This window comes from Gopherus flavomarginatus, chromosome 2 (genome assembly GCF_025201925.1).
Source record: "Gopherus flavomarginatus isolate rGopFla2 chromosome 2, rGopFla2.mat.asm, whole genome shotgun sequence".
NCBI lineage: Eukaryota > Metazoa > Chordata > Testudines > Testudinidae > Gopherus > Gopherus flavomarginatus.
This window is the reverse complement of record NC_066618.1, coordinates 293,836,056-293,859,195: the sequence shown is the minus strand read 5'-3', so window position 1 is coordinate 293,859,195 and position 23,140 is coordinate 293,836,056. Positions and strand designations below refer to the sequence as shown.

General features: G+C 47.0%; 1 protein-coding gene across 10 annotated transcripts in view; it reads left to right on the top strand.

The window, feature by feature from the left end:
* Nucleotides 1-23,140, top strand: part of PTP4A3 (protein tyrosine phosphatase 4A3) — a 174,244-nt gene that overhangs the window by 113,514 nt on the left and 37,590 nt on the right. For 6 of the 10 annotated variants that reach the window (XM_050941418.1, XM_050941421.1, XM_050941428.1 and 3 more), the window contains one exon: nucleotides 14,905-15,644. In XM_050941418.1, the coding sequence (XP_050797375.1) occupies nucleotides 15,540-15,644 (105 nt within the window). In that variant the 5' untranslated portion in view covers nucleotides 14,905-15,539. Of the gene's footprint in view, nucleotides 1-5,019; nucleotides 5,198-8,685; nucleotides 8,935-11,515; nucleotides 11,534-12,468; nucleotides 12,489-14,904; nucleotides 15,645-23,140 lie in introns of those variants that run through there. The other 4 variants (XM_050941419.1, XM_050941422.1, XM_050941427.1 and 1 more) reach the window with 4 other exon arrangements.

The window sequence follows — 23,140 nt, the reverse complement described above, 5'->3', positions numbered from 1 at the left end:
AGGACAGCAGTATCATAGACCCATTTTATGGATGGAGAAACTGAGGCACAGGAGTAACATGATGAACCCAAGGTCATCCGGCAGGCCAGCGGCAGAGCTGGAAATAGAACCCAGATCTTTTGAGTCCCAGGCCAGTGCTCTATCCACCAGGTCACACTGCTCTGAAGAGACACATACACCCCGCCCCCCAGAGTTGCCTTAGTTTTATATACAGTACCTGTTGTGGATCATATGTAAAAGCTTGTCAAAGCACTTTGTGAAGCCCAAGGATAAACACTAGTAGTGTGGTGACACTGAAGGGGAATGTAGCAGCTGCTAAGTGCTCAGCAGTGGTTGATGAATGTGCATGCAGCCTTGATAATAAATAGGGAGATTTATGTGAAGCGTGCTACTTAACACTTTGTCAACAAACAGAGCGTCTGTTTGCAGCAAAGCCCTCTCTGGAGGGAGTAAATAAAGACTGCAAACTGGCAGCTCTGTCGGAGCAAGGGCTGGACCCTGTGGATACTTAAAACGAAGAAATTGTTTCATCTGTGGAATGCAGGTTTCTGTTCTCTCAATGTGTGTGCTGATTTTAATGCTTGGGATAAAAATCCAAAATAGCTCTGATTATTTAGGTGTTCAGGTTGCGTCGTGGTCATATTGAGCTGGGAGTGGAATGCTTGAAGAGAGCTGCCAAGGATTTCAGTCTTTTCTTACCGATTGCTTATCAGGACTTTTCTTTAGAAGACACTGGTGGTCCTGAAAGCATTGAGGTTGGTGTACCAAAGTGCTTTGAACCTGGATCGGTCGGGATATATTAGATGATATAACTTGTGTCATTCTTTTTCGGTTTACTTCCTTCTTCCCCCGCTATAATTCTGGTGTAACTTTAGAAGCTGAAATTTCTTGAGGCACTAGTGTTATAATACTGCTTGCCACTTGAGAGCTGGGTACTGAGCATTTCAAAAGGTGAAACATTTAACACCGTTTCTAGCTCGAGAAGTTGTCGTGGTGGCGGCCTCTGAAACGATCAGAAATGAGATTAGTGTGTTTGGATTGTGAGCTTCATGTCTTTTCATGTGTCTTTAAATTGCTGAATAAACCTGTGGCCCTCAGTGAATAAATTGTGTGGGTTCTAAGGAAGGTAATTGAGTGACATGATTTTTATGGTCTGTTTGTATGCATCCTGCCAAAGTTGGGAACAATTGCTAGTGTAAATATTGCTGAGAATCCTAGTAGTTCATGGCTGAATATTTTTAATTTTTTGAACATTTCTGTTTCTGGGTGTGTATGCAAAAATATTAAAGATACTTTTAAAACGGGTGAACATCATTTAATCATCAGTAGATTCAACCCTGACAGTACCAAGTCTCAAACTTCAAGCCAATGTACGGTAAATCTCCTCGCCTGGGATTGTAAGCATGAGGAAAAATTCAGCTACATTTGCAAATGTCTGTTTCCCATCCCAGTTATGAAACCATGACATAGAGAACAATGAAGACTGGGAGAAAGTAACTGAGGGAGAAGTATTCTCGTCTTGTTTTAGTTTGTGCTAATGATAGTGGCTTTCGTTCTTATCAGGTATATGTATTCATTTACGCTTTACTAGTGTAACTCAGAATCTTTTTATAACCTTGGTCAGACGCAAGTCCTAGCTTTTATATTTAGACAGGCTCCATTTATAGTGATGTAAAATCCCCAGTGGAAAGTCCTATGTAGTTTTCAATGCTGCAGTATCCTCTCAAGTGAAGCTTTCCAATCACAGACTGTCGCTATGCAGGTATTTCTTGTAATTGTATCGCGTTCTGTCTTTAGATTTTGTAACGGATAAAGTCCAGAGTTTTAGAAATTGATGATCACAACGTGAAGAGATGTAGAATGAAAACAGTGAAGGACTCATAGAATAGAATAGAATAGAATAGAACTTAGCAGCTGCTACATTCCCCTTCAGTGTCACCACACTACTAGTGTTTATCCTTGGGCTTCACAAAGTGCTTTGACAAGCTTTTACATATGATCCACAACAGCTACTGTATATAAAACTAAGGCAACTCTGGGGGCCGGGGTGTATGTGTCTCTTCAGAGCAGTGTGACCTGGTGGATAGAGCACTGGCCTGGGACTCAAAAGATCTGGGTTCTATTATGTCTGTGCTCTCGCAGGTCTTCAGTGATGCTCCCGTGGGGTGTTGATGCTTGACAGGTGTGGCACATAACCGGTTTGTAACTGTAAATATTGGTGAATCATAGAAGTCAGCACTTATTGGTAATTTACTCCAATTTGCCTGCCAACCTATACATTTTAAGAATCCATAGTTCTTGTGTTCCAGGGCCTCAAAGTGCGTTCCAAGCATGAATTTAGCCTCAACACCTCCCCGTGAAGTAGGACCATTTTAGAGATGAGAAAACTCAAACAGAAGTGAAGTAACTTGACCAGAAAATTTGTGGCAGAAGCAGGAATGGAGAATTGATGGTGAAAAGGATAGAGAGGAAGGAAAAGGTCTCATATGAAAAGAGATGGAAAATATTGGTATTGCTTATCTTAGAAAGTAGATGAGTAAGAAGCATAATGATATAGAGTGAGCAGAGAAGGTAAATTGGGAACTTTCATTCTCTGTCTGGGTACACAAGGACAAGGGATGCCATCAGTGAAACTAAAATATGGGAGACTGAAAACCAAAAAAAGGAAATATGCGGTGGAACTCACTGCCACAGAATGTTGTTCATTCCAAAAGCTTAGTAAGATTTAGAAAGGGCCTGGATATTGACATGGATCCCAGAAGCCAGAGTTGGTATAGATCAGGGGTAGACAACCTATGGCATGCATGCTGAAGGTGGCATGCAAGCTGATTTTCAGTGACCCTCAAACTGCCCGGGTCCTGGCCACCAGTCTGGGGGGCTCTGCATTTTAATTTAATTTTAAATGAAGCTTCTTAAACATTTTAAAAACCTTCCTTACTTTACATACAACAATAGTTTAGTTATATATTATAGACTTATAGAAAGAGATCCTCTAAAAATGTTAAAATGTATTACTGGCATGCGAAACCTTAAATTAGAGTGAATAAATGAAGACTCGGCACACCACTTCTGAAAGGTTGCCGACCCCTGTTATAGATAATGCTAACATCCATTTTGGAAGGGATATTAAATCTCATGGTTCAGGGTTTAAACCAATTTCTATCGATTAGAGCAGGGGTAGACAATCTATGACACACGTGCCGAAGGCGGCACACAAGCTGATTTTCAGTGGCACTCACACTGCCCAGGTCCTGGCCACCAGGCTGGGGGGCTCTGCATTTTAATTTAATTTTAAATGAAGCTCCTTAAACATTTTAAAAACCTTCTTTACTTTACATACAACAATAGTTCAGTTATATATTATAGACTTATAGAAAGAGACCTTCTAAAAACATTCAAATACATTACTGGCACACGAAACCTTAAATTAGAGTGAATAAATGAAGTCTCGGCACACCACTTCTGAAAGGTTGCCAACCCCTGGATTCGAGATTAGGAGACTACCTAATATGAAGGTCAGATTATCCCACATCTGCCTTAATGTGAGATTACTTGCACCTTCCTCTGCAGCATGCGATGCTGACCACTGTCAGAGACAGATACTGGACTAGCTGGACCATGGATCCAGTCTGGCAGTTCCCATGTAGAGCTGAGTCCTAGTCCTGTGCTTTAGCTATGAGACCATCCTTCGCCTATTTTGAAATATAGTTGCATTCTAGTTGTGAACGAAAGCTGTTCCAGCACAGAGGGAATGTGTGCTAAGCATGTGCTGTCCTGTACTTCTAGTGTAAAAAAAAAAAAGAGAGAGAGAGAGACCAGCTGGACCTGGTTGTAGTGAGCTCAGATATCAAGAAACTCTATTTATAGTCAAGCAGGGTAAAAGCACCAAACGCTCCCATTGTACAACTAGCAGTTCTGTCGTGAACCTCTGCGGCGTGGGGGAAATAGTTCTGCTCACACTGTCACTGTTACTTTCAGTGTGACTGAAATCTGGGTTTCACTCAGTTAATAGTTTGATCACTCACTGATCCTCCTTCAAATCCCTCCTTAAGACTCATTTCTACTGTGCTGCCTACAGCATCCTGCCAGCTGATAATAGATAAGCAGGTGGTCAGCTGCGATTACGGCTTTTGATAACACATACACTAACACATGGGCACATGCCCTCCCCCTCCCCCCAACTTTGCGAATGCATCTAAGCTCTACAAAAACATGCCTCAATTTCTGCCAGCCTGTCCTCTCTTCCTGCTTATTTCACTCGCTTGTTTTGTCGTAAATAAAATAATAGGCTGGGATTTCAACGGAGCCCGAGGGAGTCAGGATTCAAATCCCGTTGAAATTCCCTGGAATTTCAGCATTTAACTCTCTCTTGCGTCTCCTTTTGCAAAATCCGAGCTGTAAACTCTCTGGTGCAGTGGCCCATATGTACAGCACCTGGCATGAAGTGGCCCTGACAAAGTCGTGGCGTCTGGGCACTAGTATGATGCAAATAATAATCAGTCTATTAATAGGAAGAAGACTCATTATTTTAACACCATTAATAACAGTTGCTTGCCCGTTAATAGTCAATATTCTTTTCCTTGATGGCCAGCTGCTAGCTTTTTGTTTTCCCCTGATGCAGTGACCACAGAAAGGCCCTATATTTTTCTCTTTTTCCTAGGAGCAGGGAGCTAGTGGAAATGTCCAGCTTTGTCTCACTATGTGAACTCCCCTGCCCACTCGCCCCCCCGCCCCCAATCCCCCCCCCTTGTACCCTTTTACAGCTTTGTTTTCAGCCAAGCCGAACATATTCAACAGATGCAGGGTTTTAAATATAGAAAGCAGGTGTCTGCAGTGAAAGAGAAGTTCCTCAGTGCTTATCTGAAGTGCAGAGGGGCTTTCACCGGATACTCCTTTCAAAACAACCCCGTCGGAGCTGCTGCATCCTGACTGGGGCGATTCGGGCAAGCCTGTGTGATGTGATGGGTTATTAATAGCCCTTGGAAACGTGATACTCAGCTACTTCACTTCCCGAGAGGACAGGGGGGATCTGCTCCTCATCAGGTCGCTTCCTCTAGGAAGGTTTTAAAAGGAGGAGAATAGAATAACTTAGCACTTTGGCTGCAGGGCACTATGTCCACCTCCTCACTTCTAGCGCACAAGGAAGGAGTTTGTCATCCTGACACCCAGGGCTGGCGTGCTAGCGTCCTCGCTTCGGGTAAGATTTCAGAAGCATTTCCAGGCGCTGAGCTCGCTGCAGCGAGACTGGGAAAGACGTCTCTTGAAGCTCGGGGTTTCAGGCAGTAGGGGGGCCCTCTCCCTAAAAATTCAACTTCACTGCGCACCGCAGATGCTGTAGGGAACCACACCGTGCGACAGTGGCGGTTTTGGGGGGAAAATGTGAGGTGAGCTGCTTCTCTTCCTGACTCAGGCCATAACACGGAAAGCAGTAGCTACCTGCAGCTCTCTTAGAGGTCAGTGGAAAACTCTGCTGATTTACTCAGTGTGAGGACTTTCACATAGAGCACTGATTTGTTTTGAGTTTGTTTTTTTTTAATGTAAGTCACTGGGTGCCCTTTGAGGGGTCACCAGTACAAATGGAGTGTGTTCTTAGCTCCCCTGTTATGTTGCTGTCTTGCTGATTCTCATTCTTCCCCATCCCAGATTGGCATAGGCATCAACAATGAAAGAGGAATGCAGTTCCTCTGCAGACATGCAGTTCCTCTGTGCCAGTTTAGGAACCTTCCCTCTTAGCATTTGGAAAACTAGCTGAACAAAGGAGAGACCTCCTCTTGCTCCTCCCAGGCGGGTATCTCCAGGGAGCAAGAGGATAGCCTGCACATACAGTCTAACTTTATGTTGTACAGTGATAAGTTCAGACATGGGATCATTGATTGTGCTGGAATGCTACAGGCTGCTGACAGTTCTCACAGAGCGTGGTATCCGGTTGGCCTTGTCCGGTTTCCACGTACTGCCCGCTGAGGGTAAAACCCCAACAGCCTTACATTAGCGCAAAGGAATTCACACAAAGTAAGTTTCCCAGGCGGGGAACCAAATTTCCACTGAGGTTCTGTGGAGAGTAGGGGTGAGAAGCCATGTGGCCCGTTGGACTGGGGCAGGAGTTGAGGGTGGGGGTTCTAATCTTTGCACTGCCTCTAACTCACTGTGTGGAAATTGGCTAGTCAGTTAACCTCAGCCTGTTATCCCCATTTCACAGGTGGGTAAATCCTTCCTCATCTCACAGGATCAGTGCCCTGAGTCATTAGTTATTTGTGAACTGACTTGAATGTGCCAAGTGCTGCATAAACATGACACAGTTTTATAGGTCCACATTGCCCCACATCAAGATGGTTTGCCTCATCAGAGGATTTGCAGGGCAGGGCAAGGATCTCCTCCTATTGTGTCATTACACTGGGGAGACTGAATTAAGAGTGGGGCACGCCCACAAACCACAGAGGTCACTTGCCCTGAGGTTGTCTTCCTTGGGAGGGGATCTGTCCAATATTATTCATCAGCAAAGATCTTTGCTATTATGTCTCCATCTGCGAGAACTCCAGCTCAGGGAGGGACTGCCTCACACAATGGGCGAAAAACCATTGCCAGTTGGTTTTTCTCCCACTCTCTTTTATACTTGCTGCCCATTTCAGTATTGCTGCCATGTGTCATCTTCTGCCAAGTGGACGGTTTGACTTTCCTGCTGAAGGTGGCTATGTAAGTGTCGCGGGAGGGCTCACAAGTGGTGGCATTCTTAGGAAAATCTGCTGTGTCTCCATGTCAGTTTATTTTTCTGTCCACTCGAGGCTTGCTGGGCTGGTGTGTGGGCAGGGTGTTGGGGAACATTGGTAGGATGCTTCCTGCCGTGGGGAGCCACAGCAATTTTCAGAGGGCTGTTGCTGAAACTAGGGGATGACGTTTGGATTTGGGGGTCTGGGGTCAGGCCCATTAATGGGAAAACTTGGCCCTGACTGAGTTGCCACAGAGCCTAGGTAGGAGAGGAGGGATAGGCTTGTGGTTCAGGCACGGGATTAGGACTTGAGAGAGCTGACTGTCCAATTTCTCAAGAGAGCTCAGATTTCCAGAACTGTTCATCGCCCAACGTGCAGAGCTGCCTTGACAGCCTGGCCCTTCATCCTTCTGTGCTTGGGTTCCCCCTCTTTAAAATAGGGATGATTGTACTTCCTTTCTTCCCCCCCCCCTCCCCACAATCCCTTGATCTTGTCCGTCTCTGCGGGCGGAGACAGGCTGTTAATGTGTGTTTACACTGTGCAGAGTGCAGGGGGGTCCTCGTCTTGCTTGGGGTCTTCAGGTGCTGCAGAATTCGAATAGTAACGGGCACGTAGCTCCTACTGACAACAGGAACTGCTTTTAGCTCTCTTTCCCGCAGTTGGACAGCCCATCAATCATTCTCTCCCTCCATCGTTAACCCCTTCGTGGATGTTTGTCAGCAGTCTTCAGAGGCACCCGCTAAATTGAAAGAATAACAGGGGATGCTGGATAATGCGGCATTAGCATGGTCTCCCGTGTAGTGTAAAAGGTAGAGGATGGCACTGAGTGGGTTAAGCCTCTGATAGCAGCCTCCTCCCTCAGGTGTGCTGTGAAGCATTGTGACAGTTCCAGCTGCTTTTTTGTGCTGGGTCTACACCAAGTGAGAACCAAACAAAGATGCTGCTCTGCTGAGCTGCCTCCCGTTTCAGTTTACTTATGTGCTTATGGGCTATTTTGAGTCTCTGACCAGGCAGAGCTAAGCAGCCTGTGACCTGGGGAAGGTGCGAGTTTCAAAACAAGAGTCTTCTAGTGGCTGAGTGGGTGATCAAATGGGGAGGCTGCCTCCAGCCGGGATGGTGTGGAGCGTCTCCTTCAGCTAGGCAGGTTGTAGACCGCATACTGGATGTCCTCCAGTCATAGAAATTGGGGAGCTCCTCCATTTCTCCCCTGTTCACAGTCTCCAGACTGTCCACAGTTGTTCCATGCGGAATATACACAAGGGCTCTGTCTAGTTTCAGGGCTTAAATGAGGGGCCATTGAATCTGGCTGTTCTTTAACATTGTGTTTGACTGTGAAATGCACAAGAAAATCCTCCCTCACAGGAGTGAGCTGCTCTAAAGGCTGCCTGAAAAATGCTCCAGATTCTCCCTCTCTGAAATGAGCCAGATTCAAGAGATCACTGAAGCACTGGGGCTTTTACCAGTTTTCTTAGGAGACTGCTCCACAGCCAGAAATTTCCCCAGGGAAAGGGATTTTAGCTTCATTTTTCTTTTCTTCAGTCTTCTCCCATTACTGTTCGATAGACCCTTATGGACTTTACAGCTTTCCAATACAGGTGGGCAGCTGTTGTGTGCTGCCTCTTATCATGTATCCCAAGACCTGGGTGTTTGGAGCTGCTGTACACGTCAGCAGTGATTATGGAATTCTCATCAACCCTGGTTCCCGAAACCGCCTGCATCCATCACGTACCTATACTTCAATAGGAAAAGGCTTATTATAACTGCTTTGCACTCTCCCTTCCCCAGGATAGCTATTACTGACGTATGTCTCTGGCATGTTCCTCACGTCCATTCTTACAGCCTGGATGTTTCGCGTTGCTGCTGCCAGTTACTTATTTGCGCACAGGGACACTCTCTGTGCTGTCAGTCTACCTCTCATCCACTAGTAGCTTTATTAATAGGTTTCCAGCTCCTCTGGAGGCTTCTAAGTGGAATGCGTCTCTGATTTCATGTTTCAGGAGCAGGCACCGACTGAAGAACCAAAGAAAGAGAGAGAGAGGAAAAGCTTAATTGACCTAAGAGTATTAGAGGTGCATTTGCTTGACATTAACCATTGAGCGGTGTCAGTGTCATGTGGCTGCTTAGGGCAGGCTGACTGGTTACAAGCAGACTGAGTTATTCAGGGCAGAAATCGTGTGTGGTTTCTCCTACCCTGCTGTGTTGTGTTTGCTTGGATACTAGCAACTTAAAGGTAAGATACGGATAGACGTTTCAGATACTCTTTTGTTCCCTGCGTGTGTGTAATAAATTGCATGCTGTTGCTTGGAAACATAGCCAGATGTGGCTATAAAGTCCCTAATCTCACATGTTTCGTTACAGAGGGTTAACAGCAAAATACCTTGATGCTGAAGGGTTTTTCTCAGCGACGGACGGCTCAGATCAGCTTTAATTGTAGCAGATGGTACTTGCATTCGGAGGAACCAGTTCCACATTTGTATTCCTAAGGTGGCATTTAGGGCAGCTCCTCTGTCTTGGCAGGGTGTCAGTGTGTGTGTTGTATTTGCCCAGCAGAAGGGGGAAGATAAGCGCAGAGTTTTCCTTGTAACATGGGTAAAATGGCTTTTAGCCATTTCCCTTCTATCTCGGTCAGTAGGTGACTGCACTGAGCAGTGATGAGTTTTCTAGCCCATGAGCCTTGCAGGGGCACGGCGCTGCACCAGCTGTTGACTGCACTTTTTGAAACTGGTCACTTCCAGCTTTCCAAGCTGTAAATAAGGGGTGAGTGTGAGCTGCTTTCCTGCCATGGCTCGCATTGCTAGCACTGCTGCTACTTTGTAATGCCATCTCTCTTTAAATTGCATGTTGGTTGTTTTTAATCTCCTGCCTATCCTGTAAATCCAGGCAGAGATTACTCTCGCCTTCCTGCCTCCCCAGCTTTTTGTTAGTAGCCTGTTACAAACCAGCTTCCCAGCAAACTTGTCCTACTAAATCAGCTGCCAGCTGAAATGAATCCTCCTTGGTTATGTTTATTTTCTTTCCCTCACTGCTTTCCCTCACTCTGCTGCTTAGCTGGCCAATTGCAAACTGCCCCCTGAACCACAGCCTAAACGTGCCCGGATAATCTTGAAGCAGAAATACATGGCACTCAGCAGGCACATAGTGCAATTTGGATCATCTGTGCTTTATAGTGTATCTCCTGGAAACACACACAAGTGGCTCTTTACAGCCCAAAGTGCTCTGTCTACCTGGTGTCAATCAACCAGAGCTGGGAGATGAGGTGAGGTGAAGTTATCTGTCTGACCTCCATTGTCATACTGTCTGAGCACCTCACAATCTTTAATGTATTGATCTGCAGCGTCCCCCTGTGTGAGATGGGGCAGTGCTGTTACCCCCATTGTACAGATGAGGAAACCGAGGCACAGAGGGACTTAGTGACTTACCCATGGTCACACACACAGTCTGTGGCAGAGCAGGGAATTAAACTGAGTCTCCCAAGTCCTATGCTGGCACCCTAGCCACTGGGCCATCCTTCCTCCATAGAGTCAACTAAGTTGGCCTTGGTTTTGTTTGGTTTTGGAGTGGAATACAGTATTTCCAGTGGAAAGGAAACCAGGGAGCGTGCTGCTTATATCCAGCTACAGCCCAGTGCTCTTTCCACTAAGAGATGGTGTGTCCAACTGGGAGGAGATGTGGTGTCATTTATTTGTGTTGCTGCATTATGTAGGAGCCCACTCTGCTAAGTCCTTTGCAAACGCAGACCAACGTAGAAGGGAGGGAAGATCCTTATTTTTATTAAATAGCATTTATTAATGACGATCCTTCTCAGACCCAAATAGGAGAGAATCCATAGGGGAATGAGCACTGTCGCAAAGGGCCTTCCTCTAGTTTACTTTAATCTGGGCAGAGAGAGGGGCATTCAGTGTATCGCAGTTAGATCCTTAATTTCTCCCCTTTTTCCCTTGTCCCCAGCTCTGCCTGCCCCCAACCCTTCTGTGGCAGGGCTGCCCTCCATCTGGCAAAGGACTCTCCCGCAGGGGGGACCTGCAGACCCTATCAGATCTCCCCTTCCTGGCTGAGTGACAGGAGTGAGGTACTGTCAGCGTTTGGAGACAGCAAGGCTGGGATGAGTGATCTACCTTTGTTGACCTTTTGGTTCCAGCCACTTCAGCACAGGCCTCAGTAACCGGTCCAGCTCTTTTCTGAAACGCTGCCGTTTTTCATACCCGGGAGTACCGGCTGGCTGCTTGTAATTGATGAGGCTTTTGGGCTGTGAAAGAAGACATTTCACCTGGACCAACCAGCCTGTTAATCATTCTATCTTGGTTACTCATATGGACCCCAAGATATTAGTGCCTCACAGTTGCTAATGTGTTTATCTAATGTCCCAGTGCTCCTATCCCCAGTGTACAGAGCGGGAAGTGAGTTTAAGGGACTGACCTACCCAAAGTCACACTAGGAACGTGGCAGAGGCAGGAGTTGAATCCAGGGTCCCGCAGCCTCCCTCTCTTTCTATGATGGTCACCTTGGTATCTTGCTTGTTAGAACGGACACTTTGCTTTTCAGGATATCTGGGGTCTTTGTGGCTTTCAGTGGAGTTGCAGAGGCTGCGATTGTGAAAATGGTGTCGAGCTGCCTGAAAATAGGGCTAGGGCTCAGGCAGAACCTGCCGCAAATCGCCCCCAGCCGGCTCGTTCACGCAGAGCGCGTTTGTTGTTTGTTTTAGTTACTCAAAGGACAAGGAAACTCCGATTTGTAGGGACAAGGGCAGTAACAAAGAGCTGAAGGGGGACTCGGTGTGCGAGCTGGGCTCAGTTCCCAGCACTGCACAGATATTTCCTGTGTGACTTAGGGTAAGTCAGTCACTGAGTCTCTCTGGGTATGTCTGCACAGCAAAAAAAAAAACAAAAAACAAAAAACCCCAAACCTCACAACTGTGAGTCTCAGAACCCCGGTCAACTGACTTGGGCCCCTGAGGCTGTAGCTATTGGGCTAAAAATAGCAATGTAGATGTTCCCACTCAGTCTGGAGGCCAGGCTCTGAGACCCAGCCCCTCACCCGGTTTCAGAGCCCGAGCAGGAATGTTAACACTGCTGTTTTTCAGCCCCGTTGCACAAGCCCAAGTCAGTTGACCTGGGCTCTGAGACTTGCTGCTGTGAGGTGGGGCTTTGTTTGTTTGTTTGTTTTGCTGTGTAGACATACCCTCTCTGCCTTCCTTCCCCCTGTAAAGTTGAGCTGCTTCCTCCCTGCCAGGCATGTTATGAAGATAAAACTGCTCAGTGATCAAGGCCTCAGATACTAGGGTGTTAGGGCCATATATGAACTTAGTTAGAAGAAAACTTCAGGCTTGAAATGCCCTGTGGTAGGCAGGTATAATTTAGGAGTCTCTCTCTCTTATTGGGAGAGCGTTGGCCTTTTGTGATGCATCTGGAGTCTGCTGGCCTAAAGAATCTGATCTTTTCTTTGGACTTAAAATTATCCACCCTGTGAGTTCTTTTTCCCCTTCCCTCCCCCAGGAACTCGAAACCCTGACCCAGTGTTTTCCCTGTGCTGTAATCCTTGACATCTTTCCTTGCTAGGTTGGTTTTCTCCCCTGGACGCACAGGCTGCCTCAACATTAGAACTTGCTGTGTTGGATGAGACCCGAGGGCACAGAGCTTTCACCATGACCTGTGGTGTAAGCCTCAGGCAGGCAATACATCCGTAATGGCCATGGCCAATTGTGCGGCACTGTATCTTTGGGACGGTGGCAGCAGGGCCTACATACCGTGGTGATGGGGCACTAGATGTGTCTGCAGAGGGAGTGGGGTAAGTTCTTCTGCTGTTCTTTGCTGAGTCCCGAGTCTGGATTGTTCCTGTGGCTGTCTGGGCCAGGAGGGAAGGGTGTGCTGTTAGCACATACCGGTTAACACATGCTAGCTAACGTGTTTGAAGTGTCTGGTGTACTTAGCACAAGTTAGATAATGTGTGCGAACAGCACAGCACAGCTCAGCTCAGGAGGCAGCATGCTGCGGGGGACGGGGCCCTGGACTGGTACCCAGGAGACCTAAATTCCATTCCTAGCCCAACATATTGGGCCCTGGGGCAGTTCTTTCCACACCTTGGTGTGTTTGTCAGATAGTCCTTACGCCGCTTCGTAAAGTGCTTTGGGATCTATGAAAAGAACTAAGCAGCTGTTACTTCTAAATGCCTTTTTAAAAGGACCCGTGTGATACTGTCCTGTCATACCCAAGCCCGTGTTCAAATCCTGCTCCAGTATTGACTCTGTAAAGAATGGACTGTTGCAAGGTGGGTCAGACATAGGGGGCTGCTGGCACAGCATGTGGGGACAGAAGTATGATGGAGCATGGATGTGTTCAAATGTGGCGGGGGAATTTAATGGGGAAATAGCAGTGCAGATGAAATGTATAACCCTTGTTGCTGTCCCTTTAAATCATACAAATGAGGAATGGTACTGACCCAGGGCGAGGGAGACCTTTCCTTACAGCTGCCTTCCTGTGCTGCTGCTCCTGCCGGGGGAAGCCACACAGCAGCGCAGGTTGTTATCTTCTCAGGGACAGTTCTAGTGAGCGAAGCTGCTAAAGAAATCCTGAGTCTATGCTCTGATGGCTTAAAATCTCCAACCGTTCCTGAAGGCCCCAGTGCCGCCTCTGCCCTCCCACCTCCAAGGATGCGGGAACTGTTTCTCGCTGTAGCTAGTGGTTCTTGCACGTTTCCAAGGCTCATGGGATGGATCCACTCTCTCTTCCCCCCACAGAGCAGACAGCTGAGTGTCTCTGCAGCTGTCTCAGGTTTTTTAATAGAAATGATTCGCATTAGAGCACAGACACTGGTGCCTCTCATAAGGAAGCCTTCGCATTTGGATGGAGCCAGCTAGAAATGCCTTGGTGAGAGTTTCTCAGAGCTAAGCCGGGCAGTTTAACTTCCACCTGTGACCTGCTGGCCACCCTTCCCGTCCTAGGCTAAGCCGTTGAACGTAAGCCGCCTTTGCAGTAAGCTGCTCTGCCCCCTCAGTGTACACTCCCCTCATTGCCCTGCCAGTGCAACCAGGGTAAGGATTTGCTGTGATTATCATCGGACCAGATCCCAGCTTGTTAGGAGGGCTTGCTGCTCGATTCCCCTGGGCCGTTGGCAGCAGGGTACGGTGTGGTTCCATCGTCATCTGTGAAAGGCAATTGCAGTGTGTTGTCGCAATGAACTGTGTGCCGGTTGTAAGGTGTAGAGGCATTTGCCCACCTGTGTGGGCCTGTGCAGCATGGGGAGAATACCGCCCTGCTTCTTTCCCAGAGCACGGTCGGGCTTCCAGCACCGTTCAGAGAGCTGAGCTCTGGCTTCTCAGATCCATGTGGTGGGTGCTGGGCATATCTCCCTGTATAGCTGGGCAGGAGGGGGAGAGCATTTCCAGTGCTGGGCCTTGGGCTCTGAGCCCCCTCTTTCCAGACCCCCTGTCAGCCTCGGGAAGTGGAAGGAGCCTTTGTTTGAAGGGACGGGTGTCTTTGTCGTCGAGCTGCTCCCTGCGCTCACGGGTCAAGTAGCAGGTGAATGTTTTCCAAGCAGGTAATGACTTGGCTGAGCGCTGTGGATGCTCAGTCAGTGCTTGGGGTATCCCAACAGGCCGTGCTAGAGCTCAGCCCCCCATGACCAGGGCAGGCAGCTGACTAGCAATATTTGAAAATGGACCTTCCCAGAAGACGAGCCATTCACGAGTGTGTCTGCATGGCACAATCGCGAGAGAGCGGGGTTTGCAGAGGACGTACAGGGTGACTAGTGCATCTTGTGTGTTCCTCTAACACCTTTCACCTGACAAACACATGTCACAGTCGCTCAGCCTCAAAGCACCGTCAGACCTGGGCCGATGGCACGCCTATTGCTAAACAGAGGCAGAGAGTAGACAGTGATTTCCCCAAGGTTACCTGCTTAGCTAAGGGCAGAACTGGGAGTAGAGCCCTGGCGAGGAGCCCTCTGCCCGTCCACTTGCCTACCTGGTTTCTCTTGCAAGCATTTGCTGTTAGTTGATCTGATCTCATTACGTCCACCTTAGCTGGCCCTTAGTGTGACAATTCCTGAAGTGTTTTGCTTGGGACTGGGCTGGAAAAAGGGCTTTGGCTTCAGACACAGCAGCTGCGTCCCCTACTAATTTTGGCACTACGTGGCCCGGTATAGCTTTCTGTGTACTTGATCCCAACCCCAAAGTGATTTCATCCTGTATGTTTCTCCCTTCCAGGCTCTCTCTGCCAGTGACTGGCTGTGGATTTATGGAGGTGCTGGGGAGCAGCTTTGAGTACTGCCACGCACAACATTGTGCCCACTGAGGAAAGCTCTCGGCCAGCTCGCCTGCCCTTGGGTCCGTGCCCTTGGGTTTAACCATTCAAATCTCCCGTGCATGGCTCTCGCAGCCAAGGGACTTCTGCTGGCTGCTGCCACAGCCTGATCCGCTTCGGGCCCCCATCGCTGCTCCCAAGTACTCCACCTATCCAGATGGGGTAACGTGACAGAGCGAAACGGCACGCGAGGAGGTTCCCAGGTGCAGAGGCCTTTCTAGAGAAGAGAGCAAGGAAACCGGACGGCGCAGAAGGCAGGGAGGGCGGCGGCTCTGGATTGTACATCCAAAGGAAACTGACACTACAAAGGGAGATTATTATTTTTTATTATTATTATTTGGCTTCAAGCACAGGGCTTTTTGTGTGTGTTGGGGGATCTAACACACTCCCAAGAGCTGGGAATATTTGCACAACATTTGTGTTGGGGGTTTTTTAAATTACTTCCCTCCCACCCCAAACGCCAAGGGTTTTTTTTGTTTTTTTGTTTTTTTCTTCTCGTCCTTCTTTCTTTCTTTCCCCCTGCCGCCCTCACTTCACCATGGCCCGTATGAATCGGCCTGCACCTGTGGAGGTGTGCTACAAAAACATGCGGTTCCTGATTACTCACAACCCCACCAATGCCACGCTCAACACCTTCATAGAGGTAAGAAGGAAATACAGGAAAGGTGAGGGGGTGGCTCGGGGAATTTATAATAGAACATAGAGGTTTGAACTCATAGGGACACCAGTTCAACTCTAGCCCGTTGCTTGACTGGGACTTAGGAGATCTCGGTTCAGTTCCCTGCTCTGCAACAAACTGCCTGAGTGCCCCTGGGCAAGTCATTCAATCTCTCTGTGCCTTAACTCCCTATCTGTAAAATGGGGCCAGTAATACTGATACTTCTCCTCTTACCCTTGGTCTGCCTTATCTGCTAGGATTGTAGTGTCTTTGGGGCATGGACTCTCTGTACTACAACTCAGATCTATGGCTGCGATTTAAAATGAAAGGAAATTGGTCATTCAGCCTTTTAAGCATCTCTGGCAGCCTCCCCCTATGTGTATGTGCAGCTCCCAGAACAAATGGTCCCTGGTCATTTGGGGCTTAGAGGTGGTGCAGGCCATAACACTCCTCCTTTGCAGGCGTGTCAGTCCAGAGCCTTTCACCACAAGTACCTGGGGACTCATTTGGAGTGACAGAACAGTTCTGAGTGCAGGGCACCCCGTCATCCTGCTCCTTGTTTACACAACTCCCATACTGAGGAGGAAGACATCTCGTAGTATCTGGATCTGGAATTGGATGCTGCTTTCCTTGTTGCACGTACTCGCCACTAGGTTGCTCAGTGTGCATAACACACAGCACCGTCTTCACAGCCTTTTGGAGAGTCTCTGATCCTCTGAGGCCCATTTTCCAGACAAAGACACTTAGCCACAGATAGATACAGTGGGTTGCATTTGGCCGGATTCATAGATTATAAAGCCAGAAGGGGTCGGTGTGGTCATTTACTTGGACCTCATGCATAACACGGGCCATAGGACCTCCCTTTAATACTTGCTGCGTGAACTAGAGCTGATCCATTAGAAAGACATTCACCCTTGATTTTAAAATGGCCTGTGATGGAGAATCCATCACCAGCCCAAATCTTGTTCCTATGGTTAATTGTCTTCATTGTTAAAAAAAAAAAAAAACAACAAACAAAAGTGTACTGTATTTCTAGTCTGACTTTATCTTCAGTTTCCAGCCACGGAATATTGTTATCCCTTTGTCTGCTCTCTTATCAAATGTATGTTCCCCATGTAGATACTTACATACTGATCAATTCACCCCTTGTCCTTCTCTCCTTTAAACTAATTAGATTGAGCTCCTTGACTCTGTCCTATAAGACAGGTTTTCTGCCCTTTCATTATTCTTGTGGCTCTTCTTTGAACCCTCTTCGATTTATTCACATCCTTCGTGAATTGCAGGCACCAGAACTGGACACAGTATTCCCGCAGGGGTCGCATCAGAACAGCTTCTGTTTATACATCCAAGGATCACGTTAGAGAAAGTCTGTCTCAGTCTAGTGTACCCGGGCTCCCACTTTCAAGTTTCTCTTTGTATCCTCCGTGACTGCAGTTAGTTGACTACGTTATTCTGTAAATATTTCTGTGTCTGTGTCTGCAGGAGGAAAAGGGGGAGGTGTTGGGAGATCGTCGGTTACCCGACTCTAATCACCCTTGTCATACCAAAATCTCAGGGTATACATGATGATTATCATCTCCAGATCGCTGTGAGCCACTCTGTCCATGCTTAGCCTCCTGGCCCCTCAGAAGAATTGAAGACACATCTCAATTGCTGTGTTCTCCCTTTGTTCATTGGTCTTGTACCTCACCTTCTATTGGAGGCAGAACTGAAACGTTCTGGAGCTCAAACTGTATTGCTGTTCGAGTCAGAGTGCGAAACGGCTTCGTTACTGCACTTGATCACCACGGCATTCAGAGTAAACTCCCATCTCTGTCCACACGCATGCACACCCTCCCCTCCACCCCTACCAGTTGTGGAATTTTATAAATTACATTCTCACAGCCACAGCCCAGCAGCTCCTGTTCCTCATTAGGCTTAGCAGACTAAAGGCAACAGAAATGTTTGGTGATGCTGTACAGATAACAGTCTTCATGAGCTCACTGTCTGGGCTCTGGATCCCACTGGCAAATTAAGTAATCGCAGCGTGCAGGGTGGTAAAATTAGAAGTGGTGTGTCTGGCATTATCCGCCGCTTTACATGTGTCTGGGGAAAGAGGGGTGCTGCTTTGACCCTGTTCTTCCACCGAGGAGAGAGTTTTAGTTCTGTGGTCGTCAAAATATAAAAGGCTAAGTTTTCCTAAGGAGACCTGAGCCTAGTCTAGTTTACTTCGCTCACATGCACGTGTTCTTCTGTTGATTGAACACATGATATCCCCCCTTAAATGTATACAGCATCTTCCACTCCAGAAGATCCCAAGGCATTTGAAATGCAAACCGAATTCATCTGCCATTCAAAACCAGCCCACCTGTGGAGCATTCATATAGAGTAGAGGAAACCTGGTGTAAGATCTGGCTTACTGTTCTTTCTTTTGCACAGTCCATAGAGCATTTTGCTTACTCGTTCGGCGTGAGTTAGTGTCAACCGTGCATGAGCTCTCAATGTTAAGTCATTGCTAGCTGGGAAGCAGCACAGACAGAATTTTGAGAATTCAGCACAGTGTGAAGAGACATGTATGCAGGACTCTTCACGTGCAGAGCTGACCTGAAGCAGGGGGCGTTGAACAAATGGTTTACAACAGGTTGGAAGTGAGGCTAATCACAAGCCATGTTTGTGGCATAAAATAAAACCTTGTTAGACACGCTCATCTCACCATCCTCTCAGGCTTCTTGGCGCCATCCTGGGAAAGGCATGAGTTGGAGCTGGCATGCTCAGCTGTAATGGCTTGCCGTTCAGTATGCCAAGCACTAGGAAACAGACATGCTCTGAGGATGCTCTGCCCAGGAGATGGCTGGTGCACCCATTTGAGCCAAAGAAGAAACTGTCCCAGATAGAAAAAATAATCCCTTCAGAACCTGAGAAGCAAAAACCTGCTGACACTAGAGACTTCCTTTTCACATATGCAAAGGACTCACCAAAGCAGGTGTGAGCCGTGTAGATTTTGAAGGGTAGTGGGTACTGTGAGTGTGGGAGGAAGAAGGAAGAGGAACATTTTAGATCTGGTGGGAGGAGGGAGAGCACCACAGACCTTTCCCTAGGGTTCGCTGTTTGCTCATAACTTTGTGAAGCATCTGTTATGAGAGTAGATTTGCCACATTTAGGCAAGAAGCAATTCAGATGATTTTCCATAAAGTGTACGTTAGTTGGTTTTGTCAGATCGAGGTTCCAGGCCAATCCAAGCTCCAGGTGATAAGCCGTGCTGGAAGTGGACCAACTCTCTGACTGCCTGTAGCATCCAACTAAATTGCTTGAGGGATATAGCAGCAATATTCCCTGGTTGGTCAGGAAGGTGACTTATGTAAATTTCAAAATCCTTACTGCATTGGTAAGTGAAACTGAAACAAGTGGTGGACCTGGAACCTCTAGAGAAATAATCTCTCACATCAGAATTGGGGGTTTTTGCACAGCGTTGTAAAAGCAAATCTAAATTCTTTCTTTTGAAGACTTGCACCTGCATAAGTGAGAAGGGCACTGATGGTTAGACAGTTTATTTTAGGCATAGAGCAACAAACTGAAATGCAGTTGGACTTTGGGTTCAGTTGGATTGTGTGCAGTTTAGCCTCCACATCCCGTTGCCTGCAGTCTGGCTCCCAACTTCCATGGATTTGTAGAATCTAAGGCCAGAAGGGACCACTGTGAAGATCTAGTCTGATCTCCTGTGTAGCACAAGCCCTAGACTGTCTCCAAAATAATTTCTAGAGCAAGTCTTTTAGAAGAACATCCAACTTTGATATAAAAATTGTCAGTGAAGGAGAATCCTCCATGACACTTGTTATTCCAGTAGCTAATTAACCTCCCCGTTTGAAAAAAACCCAACAAAAACAGTACGACTTGTTTCCAGTCTGAATGTGTTTGGCTTCAACTTCCAGCCATTGGATCGTGTTATCCCTTTGATTGCTAGATTGAAGAGCCCATTATCAAATATTTGTTCCCCAGGTAGACACTTTAGACTGTGATGAAGTCAATTTTCATCTTTATTATTGTGTTAGGCATAGACTCTGATGCCTACAGTTGAATATTAATAGCCACTTTTACAGTACTGAGTGCTCCTATTATGCATGTGTTGCTTAAAGGGACACAGTCAACTTTTAAAATCAGGTCCATTTCAAAAAAAGTTTAAAGTAGCTTCAAATTTTACTCGCAGGCAGAGTCCCCCTACCAGATTTTGCAGTTTTACAATTACCTTTTTCTATTTTATTAAAAAGGTTTTCTCTCCTCTCTTGCTGTGTGAAAGACAAGCATCCAACAGCACAGGAAATAGATCAGCTGACTGGAAATATAAGGAAAGCAGTAAAACTAACTACACAAAATGCTGTCAGATGCACAAAGGATAAAGAAATCATTATTTATAATCATCTTCAGTGTTACTTGCACCAAGAGTAGATTAAAAAAATTAATTTCAAGCTGGCAGTGGTTTAAAAAGTGTATTGCACTGACATTCATAAGAATCAGTGGCTCCACATCTGGCACCACTAGACTGTACGTGTCCTTTAAGTGTGTGAGTGCGTACTGGCTAACTGCTTACTGTACTGAAATCCGATGCAACTGTCAACGCTCTTGAGCTGCGACTAGCTTTGTTTGTCAGGTTTATTTTTTTTAATGAGCTGTTCAGGATGTGCAATAAAACATGACAGGAGATGCCACCTGCGCTTGTTAAAAACATAGTGATGATGTGAAAATGTTCTTGATAATCGTAAGGAACCTGCAAAGCATTAACGGCTAAAGTCAGCCCTGATTATAAACAGAAACAATGCCATTGACTTTGGCCCTGTTTGGGGAAGAAAATTGCTCAGTCCTCTGAGCACCTAACATTGAGTAATTGCATGTTCACAATGTGGTCACGCACATTTCCAGTTAAAGGGACAAAGCTTGGTCCAGTGGTTAGGAAGGAAGCCTAGGACATGGGACACCTGGGTTCACTTCTCTGCTCTGCCACAGACATCCTCTGTAACCATGGGAAAGTCACTTAGTCTCTCTGTTCCTGTAAAATGGAGATAAGAGCACTGCCCTGCCTCACAGGGATACTGTGAGGATAAATACATTCACAGTTGCGAGATGCTCAGTTCCTGGGGTGATGGAGACCGTAGAAGCATAATAGATAGTAAGTTGAACGCACTGGATAGTGCTTATTAGATGGTCATTTTTGCGTTCTGAGTTGCTAGTGAGACTGATTTTTTCCCCCACCCCCAATGGTACATCTGTCTATACCAAAATATTTCTGCATGTTTCTCACGAGATGCAGTTGGAAGCCCCACTGCTTGAGCAACTAAAAAATTGGACTGGACAGAGCACTGGAGGAATATACTACAGGCAGTAACTGCACTGGCAGAAGACAGGATGGATCTTCGAATCATAGAAATATCGGGCTGGAAAGAACCTCAGAGTCATCAAATCCAGTCCCCTGGGCTGAGGCAGGACCAAATAAACTTAAACCATCCCTGACAGGCATTTGTCCAGCCTGTTCTTAGAAACCTCCAATGACGGGGATTCCACAACCTCCCTTGGAAGCCTCTTCCAGAGCTGAACTACCCTTAGAGTTAGAAAGTTTTTCCTACTATCTAATCTAAATCTCCCTTGCTGCAAATTAAGCCCATTATTTCTCGTGCTACCTTCAGTGAACATGAAGAGCAAGTGATCACCATCTTCTGCGTAACAGCCCTTAACTGTTATCAGGATCCCCCTCATTCGGCGTTTCGCTAAGCTAATCATGCCCAATTTTGTAACCTTTTCTCATAGGTCAGGTTTCTAAACCTTTGATCATTTTTGTTGCTCTCTTCTGGACTCTCTCCAGTTTGTCCACATCTTTCCTCAAGAGTGGTGCCCTGAACTGAACACAGCCCTCCAGCCAAGGCTACACTAGAACCAAGTACAGTGGGACAGTTACCTCCCATGTCTGATATACATCACTCCAGTTAGTACGTAGCTGTTCTCTTCCATCTCTCCCCTCTGCGGTGTGCCTGGATCCCTGCCCTTAGGCACCACGAGCATTTTCTTGGGGAAAGAGGGAACTTGCAGGATTTTATACTTCTCTATATTATTGTTAACGAGATGCTGCTTTAATACACCTAGGGCCCCAATTTGCTAGCACTGAAGAGCAAGAGACATTGAAATAGACATGACAGAGAGTGCGAGAGGAAACAGGGACTTGCCCAAGGTCACTCAGCAGGTCAGTGGCAGAGCCAAGAATAGATTCCGGGTCCAACTTCCTATCCAGCGCCCTGTTATTTGCAGCAGACAGAAGACAACTGGTCCAAACATTCGCGGGGGAAAACTGGTGAAGCGTTTGCAGTGCGCAGTCGTACCGGACTCCTTGGGGCAAAGAAGTGTGTCATGCAGAGCCAGACGGAAACACACTGTAGCCGAGGACAGATGAGAGAGTGCTCACTTTGTCTGTGCGTGGAGCTAAAAATTCTCTCCCTGGTATTGCTCTGTTGAGCACTTGGGACTGCAGCCAACGTGCTGTTTTGAGCAGTTCATTTTCCTAGAATTGGTTATGTTGTCCGTGGATGTTGATTGGTTTCGTGGGCAACAAGATGGGCTTTTGCATACCTCCTTGGATTCAAAATAAATGTCCTTGCTCGTGTTTACTACTTGAAGGAGCAGTGAAAGTGTCCAACCTTTATTGCTGTAGCTTAAAAATATCCCACTCTTGCCTACACCAGATTTTCTGTCTTCATGCTCTGTGATTTAACATTTGTCTGCCTCTTAAACCTTGTTTACATGAAGGTCTTTGTCCAAGTCTTTCTAGGCAAGACTCAGGCCCTTTGACCACAGTATCATGTAGTCTTGCTCTGAGCAGGGTTAGATGCCAGTAACTATTATTGATTTGCATTAAGATCCCCAGTAAGATCAGGGCCCCATTGCACTAAGTGCTGTACAAACGCTCCCTGCCCAGAAGAGCTGAAATGGGCACGGAGCAGTGAAGTGACTTGCTCGTGAGACAGGTCAGTAGCGGAGCAGGAACTAGAACCCAGGCTTTCTGAATCCCAGTCCACTGCTCTAAACACTGAACTGCACGACCACTCGTTATAGTCACCCCAAGTATGCCAAAGGTCCACTCTGCTCGGTGCTGTCTAAACACAGAACAGAACAACCCTCCCTGCTCCATAGAGCTTAATCAGCTGAGCTGCATCTGTGTTAGACTAATTGCTGGCAGATCTGACAGACATTTCTATTGCTGACATGCATCTTTATGTGGAGAAACGTAGCTTCTTCTTCGAGTGATTGCTCATATCCATTCCAGTTAGGTGTGTGCGCCGCGCGTGCACATTCGTCGGAAAACTTTTACCCTAGCAACTCGGTGGGCCGGCAGGTCGCCCCCTGGAGTGGCGCCATCATGGCGCTTGATATATACCCCTGCCGGCCCACCCGCTCCTCAGTTCCTTCTTACCGCCCGTGTCGGTCGTTGGAACAGTGGAGCGCGGCTTAGCTGACCTCCACTT